At 41.9% G+C, this 21,360-nt stretch overlaps 1 protein-coding gene across 3 annotated transcripts in view; it reads left to right on the top strand.

Annotated features, from left to right (window-relative positions):
• The window catches only part of LOC117531381 (PH and SEC7 domain-containing protein 1-like), a 153,072-nt gene that overhangs the window by 107,055 nt on the left and 24,657 nt on the right, over positions 1 to 21,360 (top strand). For all 3 annotated transcript variants that reach the window (XM_034194470.1, XM_034194472.1, XM_034194471.1), the window contains one exon: positions 20,146 to 20,189. In XM_034194470.1, the coding sequence (XP_034050361.1) occupies positions 20,146 to 20,189 (44 nt within the window). The remainder of the gene's footprint in view (positions 1 to 20,145; positions 20,190 to 21,360) is intronic.

Here is a 21,360-nt window from a genome sequence, read left to right as displayed (position 1 = left end):
GGGGAATACTGCTCATATCTTAGTGTCAGCTAGCTGTCATGTCCACAGTGATGGTGCACGTCTCAGAGAACAGCTGGTCACGAGGGAGGAATCTTTTCTTTTTTGTTTTTTCTTTTGTTTTGTTTTGTTTTTTGCACCAAAAAGACTCTGTGCTGTTGAGTGGAGATTTATTGAGGTTTCTTCATGGTTGAATTATGTCTCTCACACACACACACACACACACACACACACACACACACACACACACACACACACACACACACACACACACTCGACACACTCGACACCCTTCAGGCCATGACAAACATTGGGATCTTATTTATTAAAGCTACATTGTGTAGGATTTAGTGTCACCTAGTGGTGTGGTTACAGACTGCATTGTGCTGTTGCAGTCAGTTTTGTTTCCCTTCATGTTTTCACTTCTTTTATAACAAGGATTCTTACTCCGTTGCCTTCTGGTGCTAAGCAATATGTATAATCCCCCATTTCACAAAACTACATTTGTACAGGGGAACAACTACTGGTTCCTCTTTTTGTCTCATATCCAGATTGTATCTGGATATGAGACACATTTTAATGTCAGGTGTGAATGAGGAGTTACACACTGTGACAGTATTACATGTAAGATTAACATTTCTGCCAGTTTCCTGACAAAAAAAGCATGAATCTCAATAATGCAAATTCATCTAGTTTGATGTATTTTTGATAGGTCAGGTCTGGGATCGCGCGCCAGTGCCATGCATCACCACATCCATCACTTTACAGAACTGCTTTGGGTCCAGGCCCCGTTTCATAAAGTAGTCTAATCTTGTTTAGCTGAATAACCTCACTTAGTTGACTAATTTTTTTATGTTAGTCATTGCACAAAGCGGTTAGTCAGCTGAAGTTTCACGTTACCTGACTAAAGTTTTTAGCCTGATACAGAGGAGGCTAATTTTATTTTAGTCAATAAAACTTCAATATCGCACTTCAAAAATGGCGGGTATCATGTACCACCACTTGATGGAACACTCAAGAGCACCCCTACGTTGCTCATATTCCTCCAAAAAGAGCACTTTATCTGCTTTTGGCCATGGTTGTAGCAGATGACTGTCATGTGATGCGTTTGTGACAGTTTTCACATTAGCCACCGAGTGTCGCTGTTACGCTGAGCAGCATTGTGTGCACAAAAAGGCTTGATGGAAGTGCTTAGTATGTAGCAGAAGAATTGCTGGGCTAAGATCTAAGCACGTCGTTCTGCAGTTTGTATGTGTCCATAAATGTTAATAAAGCCAGTTAACGAAACAAAGGCTACATAATTAATGATGGCCAACCCAGAAGTAAACAAAACGCTCGCGTATTGGAGGCAATTCTTGGCAATGGCACTCATGAGGCCGCTATGCCTAGGAAAATCGTCGACTAACGTAAAACAGCTAATTTACAAGTTTAGCCATCGATGTGAAAGGGAGATTAGATGGCTAATGTTGGGCGACTAACCTTGGTCGAATAAGTAAGTTTAGTAGACTAAAAGATTAGTCTGCTTTATGAAACCAGGCCCTGGATGACAACCAGCCAGGCAGATAATAGGTCCATCTACACTTCTTGACGGTCGCTATCTATCAGCTGCACCCAGATGAATCGGCTTCTTGGTCTTTTCCAGTTACTGTGCTCCTCAACACTTAGGCACTTGTGCACACACAGGCACAAGGAAGTGCACCACATGGCCAAAATGCCATAGCTGGCATTTCCTCAAAATATATGCAGTACACCTCATCTAAGTCTCCTTAAGTCGAGACCAAATACCTACCAAAGCAATCCAGTTACATCCTAGGTCACCGGTTAGTCTCTATGTCTCACAGTAAGACTGGAACCACCGGAATCTTACAGATACAAATCAGAAACTAGCACTGCGGTCATAGTGCGCAAACCTCCACCAACACACTTTCCAATTCCACAAATTTTTACCTTGGAAAAAAGTTTCAAGGTCAAAGTGCTGTTAGAAGTGACTTTTCATAAGCTAAAATATAATACAAAAGGTAGATCAAAAGGGCTTTTCAATGTTAAAAACAATCAAATATCCGCTAAATCTGCAGTACGGATCAGATGCGGATCAAATTTAGTCTATTCATTGAGAGTGTTAGTTTGTACCTCATTGTCACAAGTGAGAGTGAGTGAGGCACTTTTGATTGAGATATAATGCAAAATGTACACTAAATAGACTTTCCAATATTAAATTCAAGTGTCCACAAAATCCACAATACAGATCAGATCTGGATCAAACGTTGTCAGGTGATCGTGAGCGCCAGTCTGCATCTCACCTTCAAATATGAGAGTGACTGGGCCACCTTTGATTAAGATATAATGTAAAATATACACGAAATGGGGTTTTCAACGTTAAATTTAAATGGCTACAAAATCTGTAATCTGGAAACTTTGTCAGTTGATAAAGGATACCATCCTACATAATGCTCCCAAATATGCAAGAGTTTTGATCTTTTTTGTCAGAGGTATAGAGTTATGATTTTTTGAAAATTGGTTCAATGTTCAATATAAGGATTTTTCCAATTTTCCAAAATTTTTCTTGACTTTGCCCTTTGACCTATGACTTTAATCACGTCTTGCCTATCGGGATATGAACCTTCAGTAAACGTTTCATAATGTTATCTGTAAAATTGTGGGCTCCAGGCTGTTCACAAACAGACAGACAAAGAGTGACGATAACACAATGTCCTCCTCCCACTTCATTGGATTGGGTAATAAAAAATTTGCGCAGTGCATCTGGAAAATGAATTCTGCCAACCTCTGAAAAACGACATTTTGAAAAAAAAAGTCAGCAGCAGCATATCTATTAAGAAGCTGTTAATGAATCCAAAAACCTCACAATGACTATAATCTGCTTCAGAATTAAAAATATTCCCCAACAAAGTAGTCATGATTTGAAATATTTTATTACGTTTAATTAGTTTGAACCGACCTCGGAAGGTAAAATCAATTTTAAAGTGTTACAAGGTTAAAAAAAAAAAAAGAGAGACCCCAGTCAGTTGAGGTGAAACTGAGCAGTGAATCTTTCGCTTTACGCAGATTATTGATTTTATCAGGAAGCGGTCCATTCAGGGGTCTCGGCCCATGAGTGACACCGTTATTACATCTCCTGACGAAGCCGTAATCCCTGTGGCCGTTTTCTATTTGCACCGTCCATGTTTCTCATTCTAAAGTCAATAATTCTGTCAGACGGAGCTCTCAGGGGTGAACTCTCCCTTCATTTATCTCTTAAGTGAAGGTTTCAGTCACATCCTTGCTGCTCTCCGTCTGATCCTTCTGCTCTTGTTCATGCGGTCTGTCACGCTGTGGTGATGTTCACCTGTTGGGAATGAGCGTTTTGTGGTTTGTTGGTCTGTTTGTTTGTTATAGATTTACATCGGCCCTCGTTACACAATGATATGATCGCTCAGAACCACACAGAACCACAGCACACAGCACACACATTACAGTGCGTGCCTGTGTCTACGTGGGTGCACAGGTTTGGCATCTGTGGCTGATACAGAACTTTGTTATGAGAGAGGAATAATAATAATAAAACTAGAGCGTCGCGCTCACAGAGCGCAAACCTCCACCAACATTAGTTTCCAATTCCACAAATTTTTACCTTGGAAAAAAATTTCAAGGTCAATGTCCTGTTCGAAGTGGCTTTTCAGAAACTAAAATACGAGTATAATACAAAAAATATAGACCAAAATGACTTTTCAATGTTAAAATCAAATGTCCGCTAAATCTGGAATCCGGATCAGATCCTGATCAAACTTTGTCAGGTGATAGTGAGCGCCAGTCTGCACCTCACTTTCAAATATGAGAGTGAGTGGGGTACGTTTGATTAAGATATAATGTAAAATATACATTAAATGGGATTTTCAATGTTAAATTAAAATGACCACAAAATCTGTAATTTGGATCAGATCCGGATCAAACTTTGTAAGTCAGTAGAGGATACCATAATGCTGTCAAATAAGAAAGAAATTTGATCTTTTTGTCAGAGGAATGTATTATTTTTTCAATGTTAATGGATAGGGATGCTTCCAATTTCCAAGATTTTCCAAGAAAGAAAATTGAATCAGTTCTTGCCTATCAGCATATGAATCCTCTGTTAAAAAAAATGTCATAACAATATATGAAAAATCGTGGGCTCCAGGCTGTTCACAAACAAACATACTGGGGCAATAACATAAAATTTTACTGTGTGCAAAAGATAGTTATTTCTGTGCCAAATGGCCAAGTGTGCACAGCAGCTTGGGATAGGAAATAACACCCTGAGTGATATACATTAATATTGGGTTTTGCATGGATAATAACAAACATGGACATACGAGGTCTGTTAGAAAACTATCCGACCTTTTTATTTTTTGCAAAAACTATATGGATTTGAATCATGTGCGCTTGCATCAGCCAAGCTTGAACCTTTGTGCGCATGCGTGAGTTTTTTCACGCCTGTCGGTTGCGTCATTCGCCTGTGAGCACACTTTAAGTGAGCAGTGGTCCAGCCCCCTCGTCGGATTTTTATTGTCAGGAAAATGTCTGAACGATTTGGAGCTTTGCTGCTTCAAATTTTTCCAGAAACTGTGAGAGACAGCCAGGTGGAAACCATTCAGAAAATTCAGATGGCTTTCAGGGACGATTCTATGGGGATCACACAGTTTAAAGAGTGTTACAACCGGTTTAAAGACGGGGCACAATGGCGGAGGGCGCGCCGCGCTCTGAACGGCGATCGACAGGCTGAAACGACGAGATCATTTCCACACTGAACGCTGTGTTGATCCGGGACGTCGTCTGACTACTACAGAAATGGCAGAAGAGGTGGACATACCACTTTTTCAGCACATTCCACTATTACAGGAGTTTTTGTCATGAAAAGACGTGCGGAGGAATTCGCCACGGAGCCACTAATGGCGCGGGACAAAAGCACCTCCGTGTTGGTCTCACAGGACATGTTGTAACATGCTCAGCTCTTGCACCATTCAGAAGATTCAGACGGCTTTCGGTGGCTTTTCAGTCGTGTGACTATCCGAGAAATTGTGGACGAGCTGGACATGCCACAACATGTCCTGTGAGGCTTCATCACGGCGTTGCTTTTTGTCCCGCGCCATTAGTGGCTCCGTCCTGACGCTCGAATTCCTCCGCACGTCTTTTCATGACAAAAACTCCTGTAATAGTGGAATGTGCCGAAAAAGTGCTAGGTCCACCTCTTCTGCCATTTCTGTAGTAGTTAGACGACGTCCCGGATCAACACAGCGTTCAGTTTGGAAATGATCTGGTCGTTTCAGCCTGTCGATTGCCGCTCGGAGCGCGGCGTGCCCTCCGCCATTGTGTGCCGTCTTTAAACCGGTTGTAACACTCCTTAATCTGTGTGATCCGCATAGAATCGTCCCTGAAAGCCGTCTGAATCTTCCGAATGGTGTCCACCTGGAGGTCTCTCACAGTTTCTGGAAAAATTTGATGCAGCAAAGCTCCAAATCGTTCAGACATTTTCCTCACAATAAAAATCCGACGAGGGGGGTGGACCACTGCTCACTCAAAGCGTGCTCACAGGCGAATGACGCAACCGACAGGTGTGAAAAAACTCACGCATGCGCACAAAGGTTCAAGCTTGGCTGATGCAAGCACACATGATTCAAATCCATATAGTTTTTTTTTAAATAAAAAGGTTGGATAGTTTCCTAACAGACCTCGTATATTTATTGTGTGCAGAATAGATTTTGTTAGTTTCAGACTTCCCAGCCTTTTCCAACAGCCACAAGTGCTGCCAAAATAATTGAAATATTTACTTGTGGCACAAAAATTACACAAACAAACAAAAAAATGTGGAACTAAATTAAATGTCACATACACACAGTTGGATTGCAGGTACTTTTTTCCGGCTTTCTACCGACACTACGAGTGTAACAGGAAAGGATTTTCATACAAGAAAATAGATCAAATCTAGGCTTGAGTTCCCCATTTGCCTTCTGGCAAATGCTAGCTGCAATTTCACATCTTTTTAAGAAAATCCTGATTTTGTTGCATTCCACCACAATGCAGCAGCCAAAAGCGGCACTAAGTCCTCTGTCTCCAGTCAGCGCTTCAGACGCCTATAACACCTTCACAGTCATCATAGGCGTCTTTGTGGCTTCCCTCACTCATACATTTTATCTCTCCATTTTTATTTTGCAATATGAAAGCATTCTGATGTTGTTATTGAACAACTTAGAATTTTTTAATTAAATAGTCTAACGGTAACACTTGAGGGAATGTGTACATAAAGTATCATGAATTCATATACAGTTACTACAAATTGTTCCCATTCTGATTATACAAAATTGGTTTATTTACATTTATCCGTTAACATACTGAACATTGTGCCCTGAAATTTGAGTGTGAACAAAAATGCTGAGCAGGATTGTGGGGTTTATTAAAAAAAAAAAAATCTTAAAAATCACAACGTTGTTGGTAACTTTTTGTATCATCATACATTCAGTATTTTTCTTTCTTTTTGCTTTTCCTTTCTTCCCTCCTTTTTTCTTTTCTTTCTTTGTTCATAAGATTTAGTGTTAATAAAATAGCGGAAAATGTCACATTTGATTTTTTTTTTTTTTATGAATAGAAATTTATGGACTTTCTTAATTTTTTCCCTTTTTTTTGTTTTGTTTGTTTGTTTGTTTGTTTTCCATCAAACCCGACATTTCCATTGAAATTGAAAGGTGCCTAAATCTTTTGCACAGTTTTGTGTGTGTAGGTCCTCCTTGTTCCTCTGCGTGTGTGGAGGAGGCAGTCAGGAGGCTGGGATTTGCTGCTGATGACTGAGAGGAGGGAGGGAGGTACGCATTGACGGAGAGAGAGAGAGAGAGAGAGAGAGAGAGTGCACTGTCCCCGTCAGGATCTTTTGTCTCGGCTGTAGTCGGTCAGGTAGCACTCCTCCTCGGCGGCACAGAGAACAAACGGAGGATGCACGCTGGACTAGAAGAAAAGCCTGTCACCTATAAATGACAGATCTGCAGAGAGGAAGAAGGCATGAAAGGCATCAACAGGAGAGCACGTCCTTCTCCTCCTGCGTCTTCTCCATCCCTCAGTCACCCACACCCTGCTGTGACTGCGACCGGAAGACACTGAAACCACGGCGACCGGAATCTGAGACAAAACACTGACTGAGAAGGAAGAAGTGGATGACAGGGAACAGCGAGATCGGATGAGTGCACATTGGAAAACTGCGATTGTTGTGTGAAGGAGTGCAGTCACCGCTGTAACTCACACTGATGTCCGTCGCTCAGCAGCAGCAGCAACAGGATCTCTCAGCTGACATTTATTTTTCCTTCTTTGTTTCTTTTCTGCCGGCTTTGTGCCTGATTTTGTTGTTTGTTGTATTCCCAAGCTTGTGACGAAATCGAGGGTGCTCTTTGGAATCCCTGTTCCAAAGTCCGAGGGCGGCTCTCCCTCCCCTCCCTCCTGCTGCATCTTCAATCCTGTGCTGCTTTTTCTTTCTTTTTTTTGTGCGTTTTGTAAAGAGCTTTTCGTATGCCCTTGTCTGTTTTGTTTTTTGTTTTTTCTTCATTTCCACATTTTGCACCCATCTGTTTCACGCTGGCTGCCCGTTCACACCTCTGACAACGTTTCATACCATCTGTGAACGTGTCGGCTCGAGTGTGTGCGTGAGTTGATTTATCTTTGTGTTGTTTTTTTGGAGAGTCACACAGGTGTTTTGGTTTGGATCTTGTATCCTGTTGAAAGCTCATAGAAAAGGGATGTTTTTTGGAGCGGGACGGTGGGGGGGGGCACTGGGTTTGGGAGGATGCACTGCTCGAACCATGAACTTCAATTTGTTTGGATGAATATATTGTGACCTGCAGAGGAAAAGTCTCACAATCCCATCAAACGAAGGAGTCATTTTTCTGTACATGTACAATCGTGGCTGTCTTAATACTAATCCAGCTCCAGGTGGACATCTGAATCACCGTGGTTTGATACCCACTGAGGGCTCACTTCCAGCTGTTTTTGGGCACTACGACTCATCCGTCCCGCTGCGTTACTTTTCCAGACACCATCCCACCAACAGAATCACTGTGGCAGATTCAATGTCAAGATCCAGTGGTCTTTAGAGGTGACACCTGCTTCCTTCGCCCCAGACTATGATTGGTGTTAATAGTCTGCACTCAGCGGGACGCCTGCGCTCGCGCTCTCTTTGCACTGTTCGCTACGGAAGGGACTTCCGGGTGATGGACCCGTTCCGCTATCCCAGAACTCCACGCTCTCGTTCGCTTAAACCGCTGGTGTTTCCGGACCTTCTAGGCAAAGCTCAGGATGGACAGAATCACCCCCAGGCCAGAAAGAGGAGGAAGGTATAGTATACTAAAAAAAAAACTCCTCTTTCTTAAATTCTAACTAGTTTGTCTTTCCAAAAGTGTTGCAGCGTGTCACTCTGAACACCTTTTCTTTACCAGCTTTGATTTCATGCCTTCAAATGTGTCCTCTGAGGGTTATATCTTTGTTTAATGTTCTTTCTTTATGCCATCACAAAGGCACTTCTGTCTGATTGACTTTCTAGCCATCATGCATGTTTCCTGTAGGTCAAACTCTCTGTGCTGTTAATGAATAACATTCCATCAATAACAGCACTCTGCAGCCCAGAGCAGATTGGTATTGAGGGTTGTTCAGACCCGACTGTGTGCTGTGTGAGGCCACGGCTCAGGTCTAACTGGTGATCCTCATCCTCATCTCAGTTATTGAATAGCTTTAAAAAAAAATTCTGTATTTTTATGTACAGTTCTTGTTTTTGTTCATAATCTTGTGCTGTTATGCCCACAATCTCTGGTTTTTGATGTGTTTACATCAAATCTAACACGGTAAATACACTCACTGGCCACTTTATTAGGTACACCTTGCTAGTACCAGGTTGGACTCACTTTTGCCTTCAGAACTGCCTTAATTCTTTGTGGCATAGATTCAACAAGGTGTTGGAAACAGTCTCCCATTCAACCAGTCTGCCCATTCTCCTCTGACCTCTGACATTAACAAGGCATTTTTGTCAACACAACTGCCACTCATTGGATATCTTCTGTTTTTTGGACCATTCTCTGTAAACCCAAGAGATGATTATGTGTGAAAATCCCAGCAGATCAGCAGTTTTCAGACCAACCTGTCTGGCACCAACAACAATGCCACATTCAAAGCCACTTAAATTCCCTATCTTCTCCATTCTGATGCTCAGTTTGAACTTCACCAAGTTGTCTTCACCACATCTAGATGCCTAAATGCATTGAGTTGCTGCCATGTGATTGGCTGATTAGCTATTTGTGTGAGCAAGCATTTGAACAGGTGTACCTAATAAAGTGGCCGGTATGTTCCAAATGAAAAATATTGGTAGGACGTAATACATCGGCATATACATAAATAATGACAAGCAGGGTGTAACTAGCACTGTGCGAACATTTTACACAACTTAAATTTGTTTTCTTTGTAGTGTATCAACAGAAAATCAAAGTTCAAAACCTCACAGTCCTACTCCAACAAAATCTTTTTTTTTTTATTATGTTCATGACAATGCAATTGCACTTGCTCACAATCATTTGCTATAAAAATCTGCTTAAATCAACTCAATTTCTTATAAATTACAGGAGACTTCCAAAAAGAAATGATGTAATTTTATCATTTTAGCGACTAAAATAGCCCCCCGTGAAAAGGGCTCACACATTTTACATGTTTCTATTGACAGATAAATATTAGCTATTTCAATGTTTTTACTGTGCTGTGCAAATGTTCATGGCTTTTTTTTTTTTTTTTTGCTTTTTTTTTTGCGCATGATGACACTTGCGTTTTCCAGATCATCAGTAGCTTTACTGGAAAGGTAAACAGTTTTAAGTCAATGTTTTCTTCATCTGCACGTAATTATTGTTCTGACAGAAACTGCTGCTGCAGCATGTCATTAAACTTTTACTTCTTACAAATTAACTGTGATGCTTTGAATGTCGAGCAGATTGTGCTGCTGAGGCATTTTGCCTTCTCCTGTGAAACTGGCCAACTCCGGTATCCCGGGAAGACCGGCGCTGTTTCTGCCTATGGTGACTATTAATATTTATGAGCGCGCTTATTAGCAGATTTTGCAGAATACAGATGGAGCCTATGGAAACCATTGTCAAATCTGCAATAGTTGAGGGCTGGTGTTTTTGATTAAGCGCGACCAAAAGTAAACACACAAATCAAACCTGTTGTGAATGCATTTCCGCGTGACTGAAAGTCACAAAGTGACAAATCATATTATCAAAGAAGTCTAAAACAACAGAAATCAAACGAATGAGAAACACCAGCAGCTGCTCTTTAATCAAAGGCATGTAATAGGAAATGATCGATCCCAGCTGAGTGTTGATTTTCTTTTCCAATTTGGCGATTTCTCTCATTGTGGTAGAAAATCTACAGCCAGCAGGGATACGGCGATAAGGGCCCCTTCACACATAGTACGAATAAGTACAAATCAGGGCGAATCACGGTAAAACAGCTCATATGAGTGAACCACGAAAACATTCGAGCCAACGGGCAGGCGTGAACGATCCTGCTGTGACAGTTTCGTGCACGTGACAGTGTTGTGCACAAGTGTGCATGAAGCCGTCGTAGCGGGAATGCAGTGTTAGCAGCTGGAACATGTGTAACCACATCGCGCAGCTGTTGTGAAAAAAAAAAAGAAAAATACATGCCACCCACGGGATTCGAACCTGCAATTTAAAAAACCTCTGATTGCAAGCCAGAAACTTTACCACTGTGCTACCATCACTGGCCTGTAAATGGTGCGGAAAAATGCCTGAAATCAACAAGGACATGGACGAGCTGCGCTGTGTGCGGCCGCTGCAGCCTGGTGCAAAGGCGAAAGATGTTTTATGCATTTTCACGTGAGGACAGTAGGCAGAGACACGTGCCTCAGGGAGGAATGTTGTAAGTTCATGTCCTTCAAAACACGGTACATGTTTTCCAGCTTGGACATCCAGAAGCAGAGATCTCAACAACAGCAGCTGTGGGCTGACATGCTCCCCTGTCCGTTCAGCGCCCAGACCAATGTGTCACTCTGTGTTATGTGCTCATTCATTTTCATTATTTGTTATGTAATTGCGTCTGTAGGTATTGTCGTAATTATTACATACCTGTCCTGGTGGTGGTTTCTGTGTTTTTAATGTGTGCACTGAGCCGTCATCCAGCTGTCCGTGTGCTGCGATCAGCTGGGCACCTCTCCATGCTGTGTGCGCTCAGACCTGGCTGTCTGGCACCCATGTGATCACATCTATACATACATATAAGCATTTTGTGCAAGTGTGCCTGCCCTGGCATGTGTGTTGGGGGGAGCGGGGGGCATGACATACGTGAACACGTGCGAGACACATGCACCACATGTGTGTTGCTTTTTTGCAACTCCACACTCGTAGGGGCACTTAAACAAATTTCACATCCAGCTCAAAAGTGCTTGTCTGCTCACTGTTTTCATGCTTACAGCGCAAATGGCCACACATTTTCTAAGTGCCAAGTGAGCAGTGTTAGATGTTCGTGTATGTCACCTGGAATTTGGCCAACACCTGCCACGAGGGGGTTCGAATGGGCTCTCATAGGGCACTCTCTCTATTTCAACCGCTGGTGTGCGCAAATAGTTGTAGCAACAGGTGTACGAGGCGTTCAACGCAGGGACGATTTTACAAGTTTTGCACACGATTCCTGTTTCATGCGCAATTCAGCCACATTTGTATTAAGTGTGAAGGGGCCCTAAACGAGGTGGCAATGAGGCACCAACAGGTGTCCTCTCCATCACCTCAGCTGTCACAGCTGGCCGTCAGCAGCATCCAGAGAGATGGTATCAGGCTGCCTCCTTCTGAGAGCCACGCAGTGACAGGTATCTAAAGATCATCTCTGCCACGGCTCATTTTACGCAAAAAAGTACACGATCTCTAAATCCTGCAGGGGAGATGTGCAGGGATTCCCCACTCCCTCAAAAAGCTCTTTGAAATTGAGCCCTAATTCACGACATGATGATTTTTAATGAGGGTAAAGTGTGTTTTTCCTTAAAACAGAGACGCGGCCAAAAATAACTTTCACAAATGATTGAAAGGGAATATAAAGAAGGGGAGGAAAATGGAAGTGGAACAGAAATCTCAAATAAATACATATTTATAAAGGTGAAAAGTGCTTACATATTTTATATGTTTGCATTTATTTATAAATATTCGATATTTAGCCATTTTTAATTATGATTCAAAGGTTTCAGGTACAGTAAATGTGCCTAAAACCTTTTCCTTTTGCCCCATTATTAAAATTAAATATGTATTTGCCAAAGTCTGACCTATCATTTTGTGATACATCAAAATGAAAGAGAACTTTGGGAATATTTCCTCTTGCACAAGCTTATCACCAGATCCTGTTCCTGACACAACTCCAGTTCCACTTGAAGACACATAGTCATACCACCTGCTATTTCCATGTGGTCTCCGAGCCAGGTGCTAATCAGGACCTACTCTGCTTCACGTCTGAGGTCTGAGAGGATCAGGTGTGCTCAGAGCGACAAGGCTGTGAACGACCAGTTATTATAACTGGTTTAGATACATTGTGTGGTAATTTGATAGAACCCACAGTGTTAACAGCACAGGTTTCACAGATTTTAGAACTGCTAAGTCACGGGAGAGAGTGGGTGGTGTTTGGTTCAACTTGTAACAATCCCATGACCACAGCATCAGAACCAGCTATTGTTCAGTGATAACATGCTTACAATTATATGACGCATGTTGGACCATCACCCCCACTGAGACTGCAATTGAGAAGCGGTTCCCACATTTACGGGTGCAGCAGATTGCAACAGGAGGTTGGGATAAATCATGATCAAAAAAGTGATGAATCTGATTTAACTGGTGCAGATCAGAGGGTAAATTTGTATAAAAGTAGGTGATAGTGGGAAATGAAGTACAATATGCAGTAAGTGGGGCCGGCTGTTGTTTGAGCAGAAGCCTCCTTCATACCCGCCTCCACAGCATGAAATCCATGACAAGCATGTTGCGCTCTTCAACAGAAGACATTTTTGAGATTTTAACAGAGATATTTTAGCGTCTTTGAAACATGTGCACAAATAGCTATTTGTGCAAGTGCTGGTGTATGCACAAATACAATAGTACAATCAGAATTCTAATCCAATTACATTTTTTCCATGAATCTGATTGGTTAATCGTGTGAGATTTCAGACCATATAATATTGGGGTAACGGTGGCAAAATATTCGACCGTTTCACATTTGGTTGTATTACTCCGTGCCCTGACCAGTATTCTGACGAGATGTCAATCCTGTAGAATGTCATTCCTGTCCTCTGCGCAACTGTGCATGCACACACATGTGCAATATTGTCGGGACGCGGAACTGTTGATTTATGCCACGAGACGCAAAGTTCAACAGAACACCGGCTACACGCGCTGATAGCTGTTACCACTGTTAGCTCTGTTAGCTGAGAGCGAGAGAAAGTCACGTACCACCGCTGAAATGGGTGAATTTAAGTTACCATACGAAAGTATTGATGTGGATTCTGATACAGAATTGCTGTTTCACATTTAATGGATTTTTACATTTGATGGATTACTCCGTGCCCTGACCGCTGTTGGAGCGACACTGCCTCGGCTTGACGGTAAGCCTCGCAGACCGAATTACCTACAGAAAAATAAACCATGCAAACGATGAAATTGGATTCAAATGGGAATAACCCCCTTGTGTCTGATGATTTGTGGATGTTCATGCTGATATACGGTCACGAATATCCGTTTTACGGCTCCGCTAACGCATCGCCGTAAAACTCCTTTTTAAAGCTCAATTTGCGACCATATAACCAGAATGAACATCCGCAAATCATCAGACACAACAGGGTTATTCCCTAATTAATTAGTTTACCGTACCGGACTTTCTACGCCGACCGCTTGGCGTGTTGCCTCGGCTTCTGCGTCGCAGAGGACGTGGGAAGAGAGGAGGAGTCCGTGTTCAGCTCAGAGTGTGCCTGGCTGTTTCCTGCAAACATGCTCCACGACAATTCATAGCCGGATTCTTCGCACCATATGACGGCTACGACATGCGGCGTTCCCTGACTTTTCGCTATCGGTGGCTCCGGCCGGTTGTCCGGGGTGCTGGGTCTCCACTTCCGCGTCGCCGTCCTGTGAGGAGCTGCAGTCGTGGCTGCGTGCAGGAGAACCTGCGCCCACTCAGGCATGTCTCGCAGCAGACTGACGTGCGCTCAGTCCGTGTGGCGCTCATCAACACAAGGTCACTCACAAGTAAGACTTTCATTTTGAATGACTTTTTCTCCCGTCGTGATCTGGACTTTCTCCTGTTAACGGAGACCTGGTTGAAACCAGGTGAAAATAGCGCCTTTTCTGAGCTCCTCCCCCTCGGCTGCTCGTTTTTCAGCTCCCCGTGAACATTAGATCGAGGCGGGGGTGTGGCCACGGTTTTTAAAGACAGTTTTAAATGCCGATTTTTATCTTCTAATGTCTACTCCACTTTTGAACTTCAGTTGTTTGTGATGGAGTTCGACTGTCCTGTGCTCTGTGCTGTTGTTTACCGTCCACCAAAATTTAATAAGGATTTTATTCAGGAGTTTTCTGAGTTTCTGGCAGATTTTATCCCAAAATATGACAAATTTTTGGTCTGTGGTGATTTTAATATTCATATCTGTTGTCCTTCTAATCAGCTGGCTGATGATTTTAAAAGCCTCCTGAACTCTTTTGGTCTAACACAAGTTGTGGATGGACCAACACATAATCTTGACACACCTTGGACCTGGTTATTTCTTTTGGGCTCAGTTTCACTTAAGGACATATCAGACATTGCTATTTCAGATCACTTTCCTGTTATTTTTGAATTTATTGCTCCTCCATCTGCTAGTAAGCCACTTGTTCCTGTCTCTCGCCACCGTTTGGTCACCTCCTCGACAGCGGGGGACTTTGCTGCTGCCTTCATGGACTCTCAGTTTTATGCCATGAATGGACTGGTTTCTCCATTACTCCCAGATAACATCCTCTCTTCTTTCCACTCTACATGCACAGTAATTTTGGACTCTGTTGCACCGATGCGCTGCAAATCCAGGAAATCTAAATCCAACCCCTGGTTAAATGCCACGACCCGTGCCCTCAGGCAACACTGCAGACGGGCGGAGAAAAAATGGAAAAAGGACAAACTACAGGTGTCTCTGGGTTTTCTGAGGGACAGTCTAACTGACTATCAGAAGGCTGTGAAGGAGGCAAAAGCACAATATCTGTCTCATATTATTTTGAGCAGTTGTCATCGTCCCAGTGTGTTATTTCAGACTATAAACTCAGTTGTAAATCCACACACCTTTGTTTTGATGGACGCTACAACCACAACCTGTGAGGAGTTTCTTCAGTTTTTTATTGATAAGGTTTCATCAGTCAGACAGAACGCTGATCAGAGCTGTAATGTTGAGTTGTCTGCTCCTCGTGCACATTCTGCTGTGCTCGAACAGTTTGAGCCCATTTCTTTTGCATCTCTCGCTGATGTTGTAAAACACATAAAATCTACAAGTTGTCCTTTTGATGTTGTTCCAGCTAAGGTGCTGAAGGAGGCTTTTAATACTGTTGGGGCGGGTCTCCTAACTATTATCAATGCTTGTCTTAGATCAGGGTCTGTTCCAGCTGCTTTTAAACATGCTGTGGTTCGACCTCTTCTTAAAAACCTCACCTGGACTCATCAGTTTTATCCAATTTTAGACCTGTGTCTCATCTGCCATTTCTATCTAAGGTTTTAGAAAAGGTTGTCTTTTTACAGTTACAATCATTTTTAGAAGACAATCTCATCCTTGAAAAATTCCAGTCTGGGTTTAGATCGCGACACAGCACTGAGTCAGCACTTTTAAAAGTTCATAATGATATTACTCTGTTGGTGGATGCAGGGAATCCTGCTGAGCTGGTTCTGTTGGACCTCACAGCAGCCTTTGATACTGTGGATCACACAGTACTTGTTTCCTGGTTGGAACATTTTATTGGCATTCATGGTACTGCACTTAAGTGGTTTAGATCATATTTGGCTGAAAGGAGCTTTTCTGTCATGATTGGGGACCTTTCCTCATCAACTGCTCCTCTGTGCTGTGGAGTGCCGCAGGGATCTGTCCTTGGGCCGATTCTATTTTCTTTGTACATTCTGCCATTGGGGTCAGTTATAACCCAGCACAACCTGTCCTTTCATTGTTATGCAGATGATCTGCAAATCTATCTGCCTGTGAGGACTAATGGGAGTGATGCTTTGTCATCATTATTTAATTGTATTTGTGATGTAAAGCAGTGGCTGTCCCAAAACTTCCTTTACCTGAATGATGGTAAAACTGAGATCATGGTGTTTGAGCGCTCTGGCATACCAAATGTGGTAACACCAAATTTTGGTGCTTTGGCTAACTATGTAAAACCAGTTGTCAAGAATTTGGGAGTGATATTTGACAGCTGTTTGAGGTTCGATCAACAGATAAATTCTGTTGTCAAAGCTAGTTTTTTCCAACTTCGCCTTTTGGCTAAAATAAAGCACTTTCTCAGTAGACGTGATCTTGAGACGGCCATTCATGCTTTCATCAGCTCCAGACTTGATTATTGTAATGCACTTTATTCGGGCATTAATCAGTCGTCTCTTGCACGTCTCCAGTTGGTGCAGAATGCTGCTGCTCGTCTTTTGACAAACACTTTTAGACGTGAGCATATTACGCCCGTCCTGTACTCACTCCACTGGCTTTCAGTTCGTTTTAGAATTGATTTTAAAATTTTAATGTTTGTTTTTAAAGCTATTTATGGCCTTGCACCTCCCTACTTGTCTGAAATTTTGACTTTGCGCACCTACAGTAGGACATTAAGGGCGTCTGGCCAGCTTTACTTAGATGTTCCAAGGTCAAGATATAAACGCTGGGGTGATCATGCTTTCGCGGTAGATGGCCCGAGACTGTGGAATGAGCTACCTCTTGAGTTACGTACTATTCCTGACCTAGCACTTTTTAAATCTAAGTTAAAGACTTATTTATTTAAACTGGCTTTTAACACTTAGTGGGGAGGTGACATGTTCTGTTATTTTTATGTTCTTTTTTTATGTGTTGTTTTAAAATTTTATTTTATATGTGTTTTATTTTTGTAAATTTGTGTTTTTAATGTTAAGCACTTTGGACACCAGTCGGTGCTGTAAAGCGCTTTATAAATAAATGTTGATTAATCGATTGATTGATTCCAATCCAATGTAATTGGATACAAAATAGTAGGTAATGGTAAGAACTGTGATTGAATGCGAATTTTGTCTGTGATTTATTTTTTCTTTTTTTCAATTGGTCTAATGCCCTCAATTTTGAAATCAGGACAGAAATCGTGGCCAATAATCAGCAATGTGAAGCCACCCTCAGGCAACACATCAAAGAAAACTCCGTTCTTTGAACAACTGATGTGGATCTTTTGCAATAGCCAGCAGTTTTTTGCTAGAAAAGCAGAGTTGAAGGTTTGCAGTTCGAAAGATAAGGTAGCTGCACCTAGAGCTAAAATATTAAGGAACACACCTGAGAAATGACAATCTCTCGTGGTTGTTGAGAGGGTCAGTCACCCTTGAACCAGAGACCATAGCATGAACCAAATGGATGGATGTCTGTAGCATCAGTTAAACACACTGATGCAGAAGCAGAGTTTCAGGATATCATAGAAAAACATGCTAAAGTCTTCTTCACCTCAGAATTCTGTTGCCTATCCAGTTATTTCTGACATCAAATTTGGGCCAGGACCAGGCCAAGTGTCTGTCATACAAACAGCTAAAGGACTATATATATATATATATATATATATATATATATATATATATATATATATATATATATTATTTTAAAGTTTTGTTTTATATTTGCCTTTCCTGATGCAAACATTTCCTTGTGTATATGGGCTTACAACTTGTGTTAAGTTTGACTGGTCCAAGAGGACCATTGGTTTCAGTATCGCAAATCAGTATTGACAAGTATTGACAGATCAGATCAATTACGCTTTGGTTAACGGTCAGCTTATTGTATCACCTGAGCTGCAGTTGCACCATTAAATATTTAATTTGGTGTAAAGTAGCGGAAGATGTTCCGGGTGCCCACCCACGTAAGCTGCCTGAGGTTTACACCTGGGTGCTGCCGTGCAGTGGATTTCCTCTCAGCACCATGCCAGCTGTCACTGTGCAAAGACAAGACCGTTGGTGTGTTCTTGTGGTTTCTTTTTGTCCAGAGATGAAGCTCCAAAGGGGTTTCCTCATCCGCATGCTATGCTCAGATGGAAGGCAGCTGCAGAATTCCTCCCACAAAGAGTGGAAACACAAATTGTACTTTGGTGTCTTTAGTGTTTACCAAACATTTATATGTATATAGCACATTTCTCTGTGCAGCACAAAGGTGCCTCAGTGTTGAGGACCCGAGTGGTTGGAGAAGACCAAGGTGACGCCCACCTTTCATCAATTTTTACCTAATTGGTACCACTGAACGTGACAAAACGACACCTAGAATCCAGCCTCAGTGTACCATGGCCTATACCAAAATGTAGTACAGCCGTCCCAGGGTGGCAGATGTAACCAGGTAGGAGTCAGTGAAGAACTACAGGGGAGGTGATGGTCTAGTTAGGGGAGGTGATGGTCTAGTGGTTAAGGCACTGGGCTTGAGACCAGAAGATCCTCGGTTCAAATCCCAGCCTGACTGGAAAATCACTAAGGGCCCTTGGGCAAGGTCTTCAATCCCCTATTGGTCCCGGTGTGTAGTGAGCGCCTTGTGTGGCAGAACCCTGACATCGGGGTGAATGTGAGGCATTATTGTAAAGCGCTTTGAGCACCTGATGCAGATGGAAAAGCGCTATATAAATGTAATCCATTTACCATTTATTTACACAGATGTCAAAATTTAAAAATGCTCCAATCATGATAAAAACTATACCACATTATCTGTCTGATCATAACAATTACAAAAAGGTATAATTTGGACTATCTATGACTGAATGTTCTGGCGTTATGGGGTAAAAACAGCAAAAATGGTGACAAAGGACAGTTTCAGTTTGTACAGGGGTCAAAAGTTAAAGTTGCTCCAATGTCAGTAACAAATAATGCAAATTATTGTTTGGGTTAATAGGGTTCTAAAAATAAATAGTTTGCACCATCTGTCATGCTTAGCTATCATGTTGCAAGGTAATGTCACAAGTCATAGAACCCAATGGACGTCGACCATGTTTGACCTTTACTTTGGAGACCATAGATTTAACACAGTTAAAACTATTCCATTTATTAATCCTTTTATTCCAATCAATAATCTGCATCATTTTTTTAACTGAAATTAGAGCAACTTTAACTTTTGACCTTTGTCACCAGTTTTGCTTTTTTTACCTCATAACTCCAGAACATTCAGTCATAGATAGTCCAAACTATACCTTTTTTGGAATCGTTATGATCAGACAAATAATGAGGTATGGTTTTCAACATGATTAAAACATTTTTACATTTCGAACTCTGTGTAATTTTCATTGGCCCCTACGTGGCTACAGCTGCCACCCTGGGATGGCTGGACTACATTTTTGTGTAGACCATGGTACACTGAGGCTGGATTCCAAGTGTTGTTTTGTCACCTGAAGTGGTACCGAAAACTTGCTTGGCTCATGAACTGCAGAGGTGGTGGTTCGACCAGTTGTCCTCTGGGTTCCTGGAATCCAAGGTGGTTCCATTGTGTAGTGATGCCAGCTCATGCTCACAGACTTGACTTTGTGCAAAATATCGCAATTCCAAATAGTAAAAATAAGAAAATACAGCAATACACGCAGATAGAACCATTAGTGCTGCCTGTTTTCATAATATGTAATTTGTCAATCTTTCTATTGATAGGTGAGTAATGGCTATGTCACCATTGACCCAATTGGACATCAATGTATTGATTAGCTAAATCAATGAAGCTCAGTCAAAGGGCAAATTGAAAAGATATTTGCCTGAAAACATGTGATCAAATTAAAGCATTTTGTTTCTTTGTATTTTCACAGAAACCCTAAGATCGTACCTGCCAATCCTTCCTTTGTTAAATTACATTACCTGCTGGAAGCTGAAGCAGTGCACTATTGACCTTTTTGTTTTTGTCTAACCACATGAATTTTGTGTTTTGTTCGGCTGCAGGCTCTCTACAACTCAATCAAGAATCAGAAGCTTCAGTGGACACTGTGAGTTAATTTGTATTCATCTAAGGCTGATATTTAACATGCAGACTCCTTCCTTGTCTTTTTTTTTTCCTTTGGAGACATGCGCTGATTGTCCTGAAGGGCAGGAAACAAAACCAGGGAACATATTGATTAATTTGTTGACATCCTGGTTAATTATGCGTATTGTCTGGCATGCGAAGGAAACATTAGTGTGTCAAGAGTTGCTATTCTGGATCACAGTTCCACAGAGCCTCAGAGATGCCAATTAAGCCACTAGCTTTCCAAGCTTTGTTGCCATAGTTACGTCACCATGGATACGACTCCATAGCCACCGCATTGCTCTCTCCTCTCTGTATTTTCTCAGCAGTAAGTGCACACAGACACACACGCACGCTAACAGATGTAGAGTACATACAACTATACACGGAAGATGCTTTTGTGTGTTTGTGCATGAAAGGATGAACCCAGTACTAAGAGAAAGAGGGAGAGAAAGTCAATTTAAAAGGCTCTTTACCTGCATTCTGTGCAAAGGTGTAGCCACAGCTTCCCACTACCTTTCTAAAAATAGCAGCAGCGCGACCAGAGGTAGCTGAATAAAACTGGTCAGAGGAGCAGATCGTGGAGGAGATCCACAGAAAGAGCGGCGATCCAGTTCAAACATCTCGGCTGGCATATAGGCTGCTATTTAAACACCGTTTCACATAAGAGACCATGCAGGGTTAAGAAAAAATGTCATTTTTAGACACAAGTAAAAAGGAAAATCCACCAAACAAAGGTCTACGGTTGTCAGTGCAGTTATCGTTTCTGGCAGTCAGTTGCTCGTGTTCATATTTAATACTTGATTTATTGGAGATCACAGTGGGTTGAAGACCACTTTGTGTGCTGGATGCAGAGATTAGCAATGTCTTTGCCACCATTTTTACACTTTTCTTTACTTAGTTTATACATATTTCTTCACATTTATTCACATATTTCACCGAATCACCGTGTGACAGTTACAACTGGCGCATTTGTTCTGAAGTTCTAAGTGTGTGTGTGTGTGTGTGTGTGTGTGTGTGTGTGTGTGTGTGTGTGTGTGTGTGTGTGTGTGTGTGTGTGTGTGTGTGTGTGTGTGTGCGCATCTGTGTGTTATTGGTTAAACTCATTGATGCATTTGTCTAACATTTTGTAAGGGCAACAACATACACCATAA

Source organism: Thalassophryne amazonica, chromosome 18 (genome assembly GCF_902500255.1).
Source record: "Thalassophryne amazonica chromosome 18, fThaAma1.1, whole genome shotgun sequence".
In the NCBI taxonomy this organism is placed as follows: domain Eukaryota; kingdom Metazoa; phylum Chordata; class Actinopteri; order Batrachoidiformes; family Batrachoididae; genus Thalassophryne; species Thalassophryne amazonica.
Note: the sequence above shows the minus strand (reverse complement) of the source record. Positions and strands in the feature narration are given on the sequence as shown.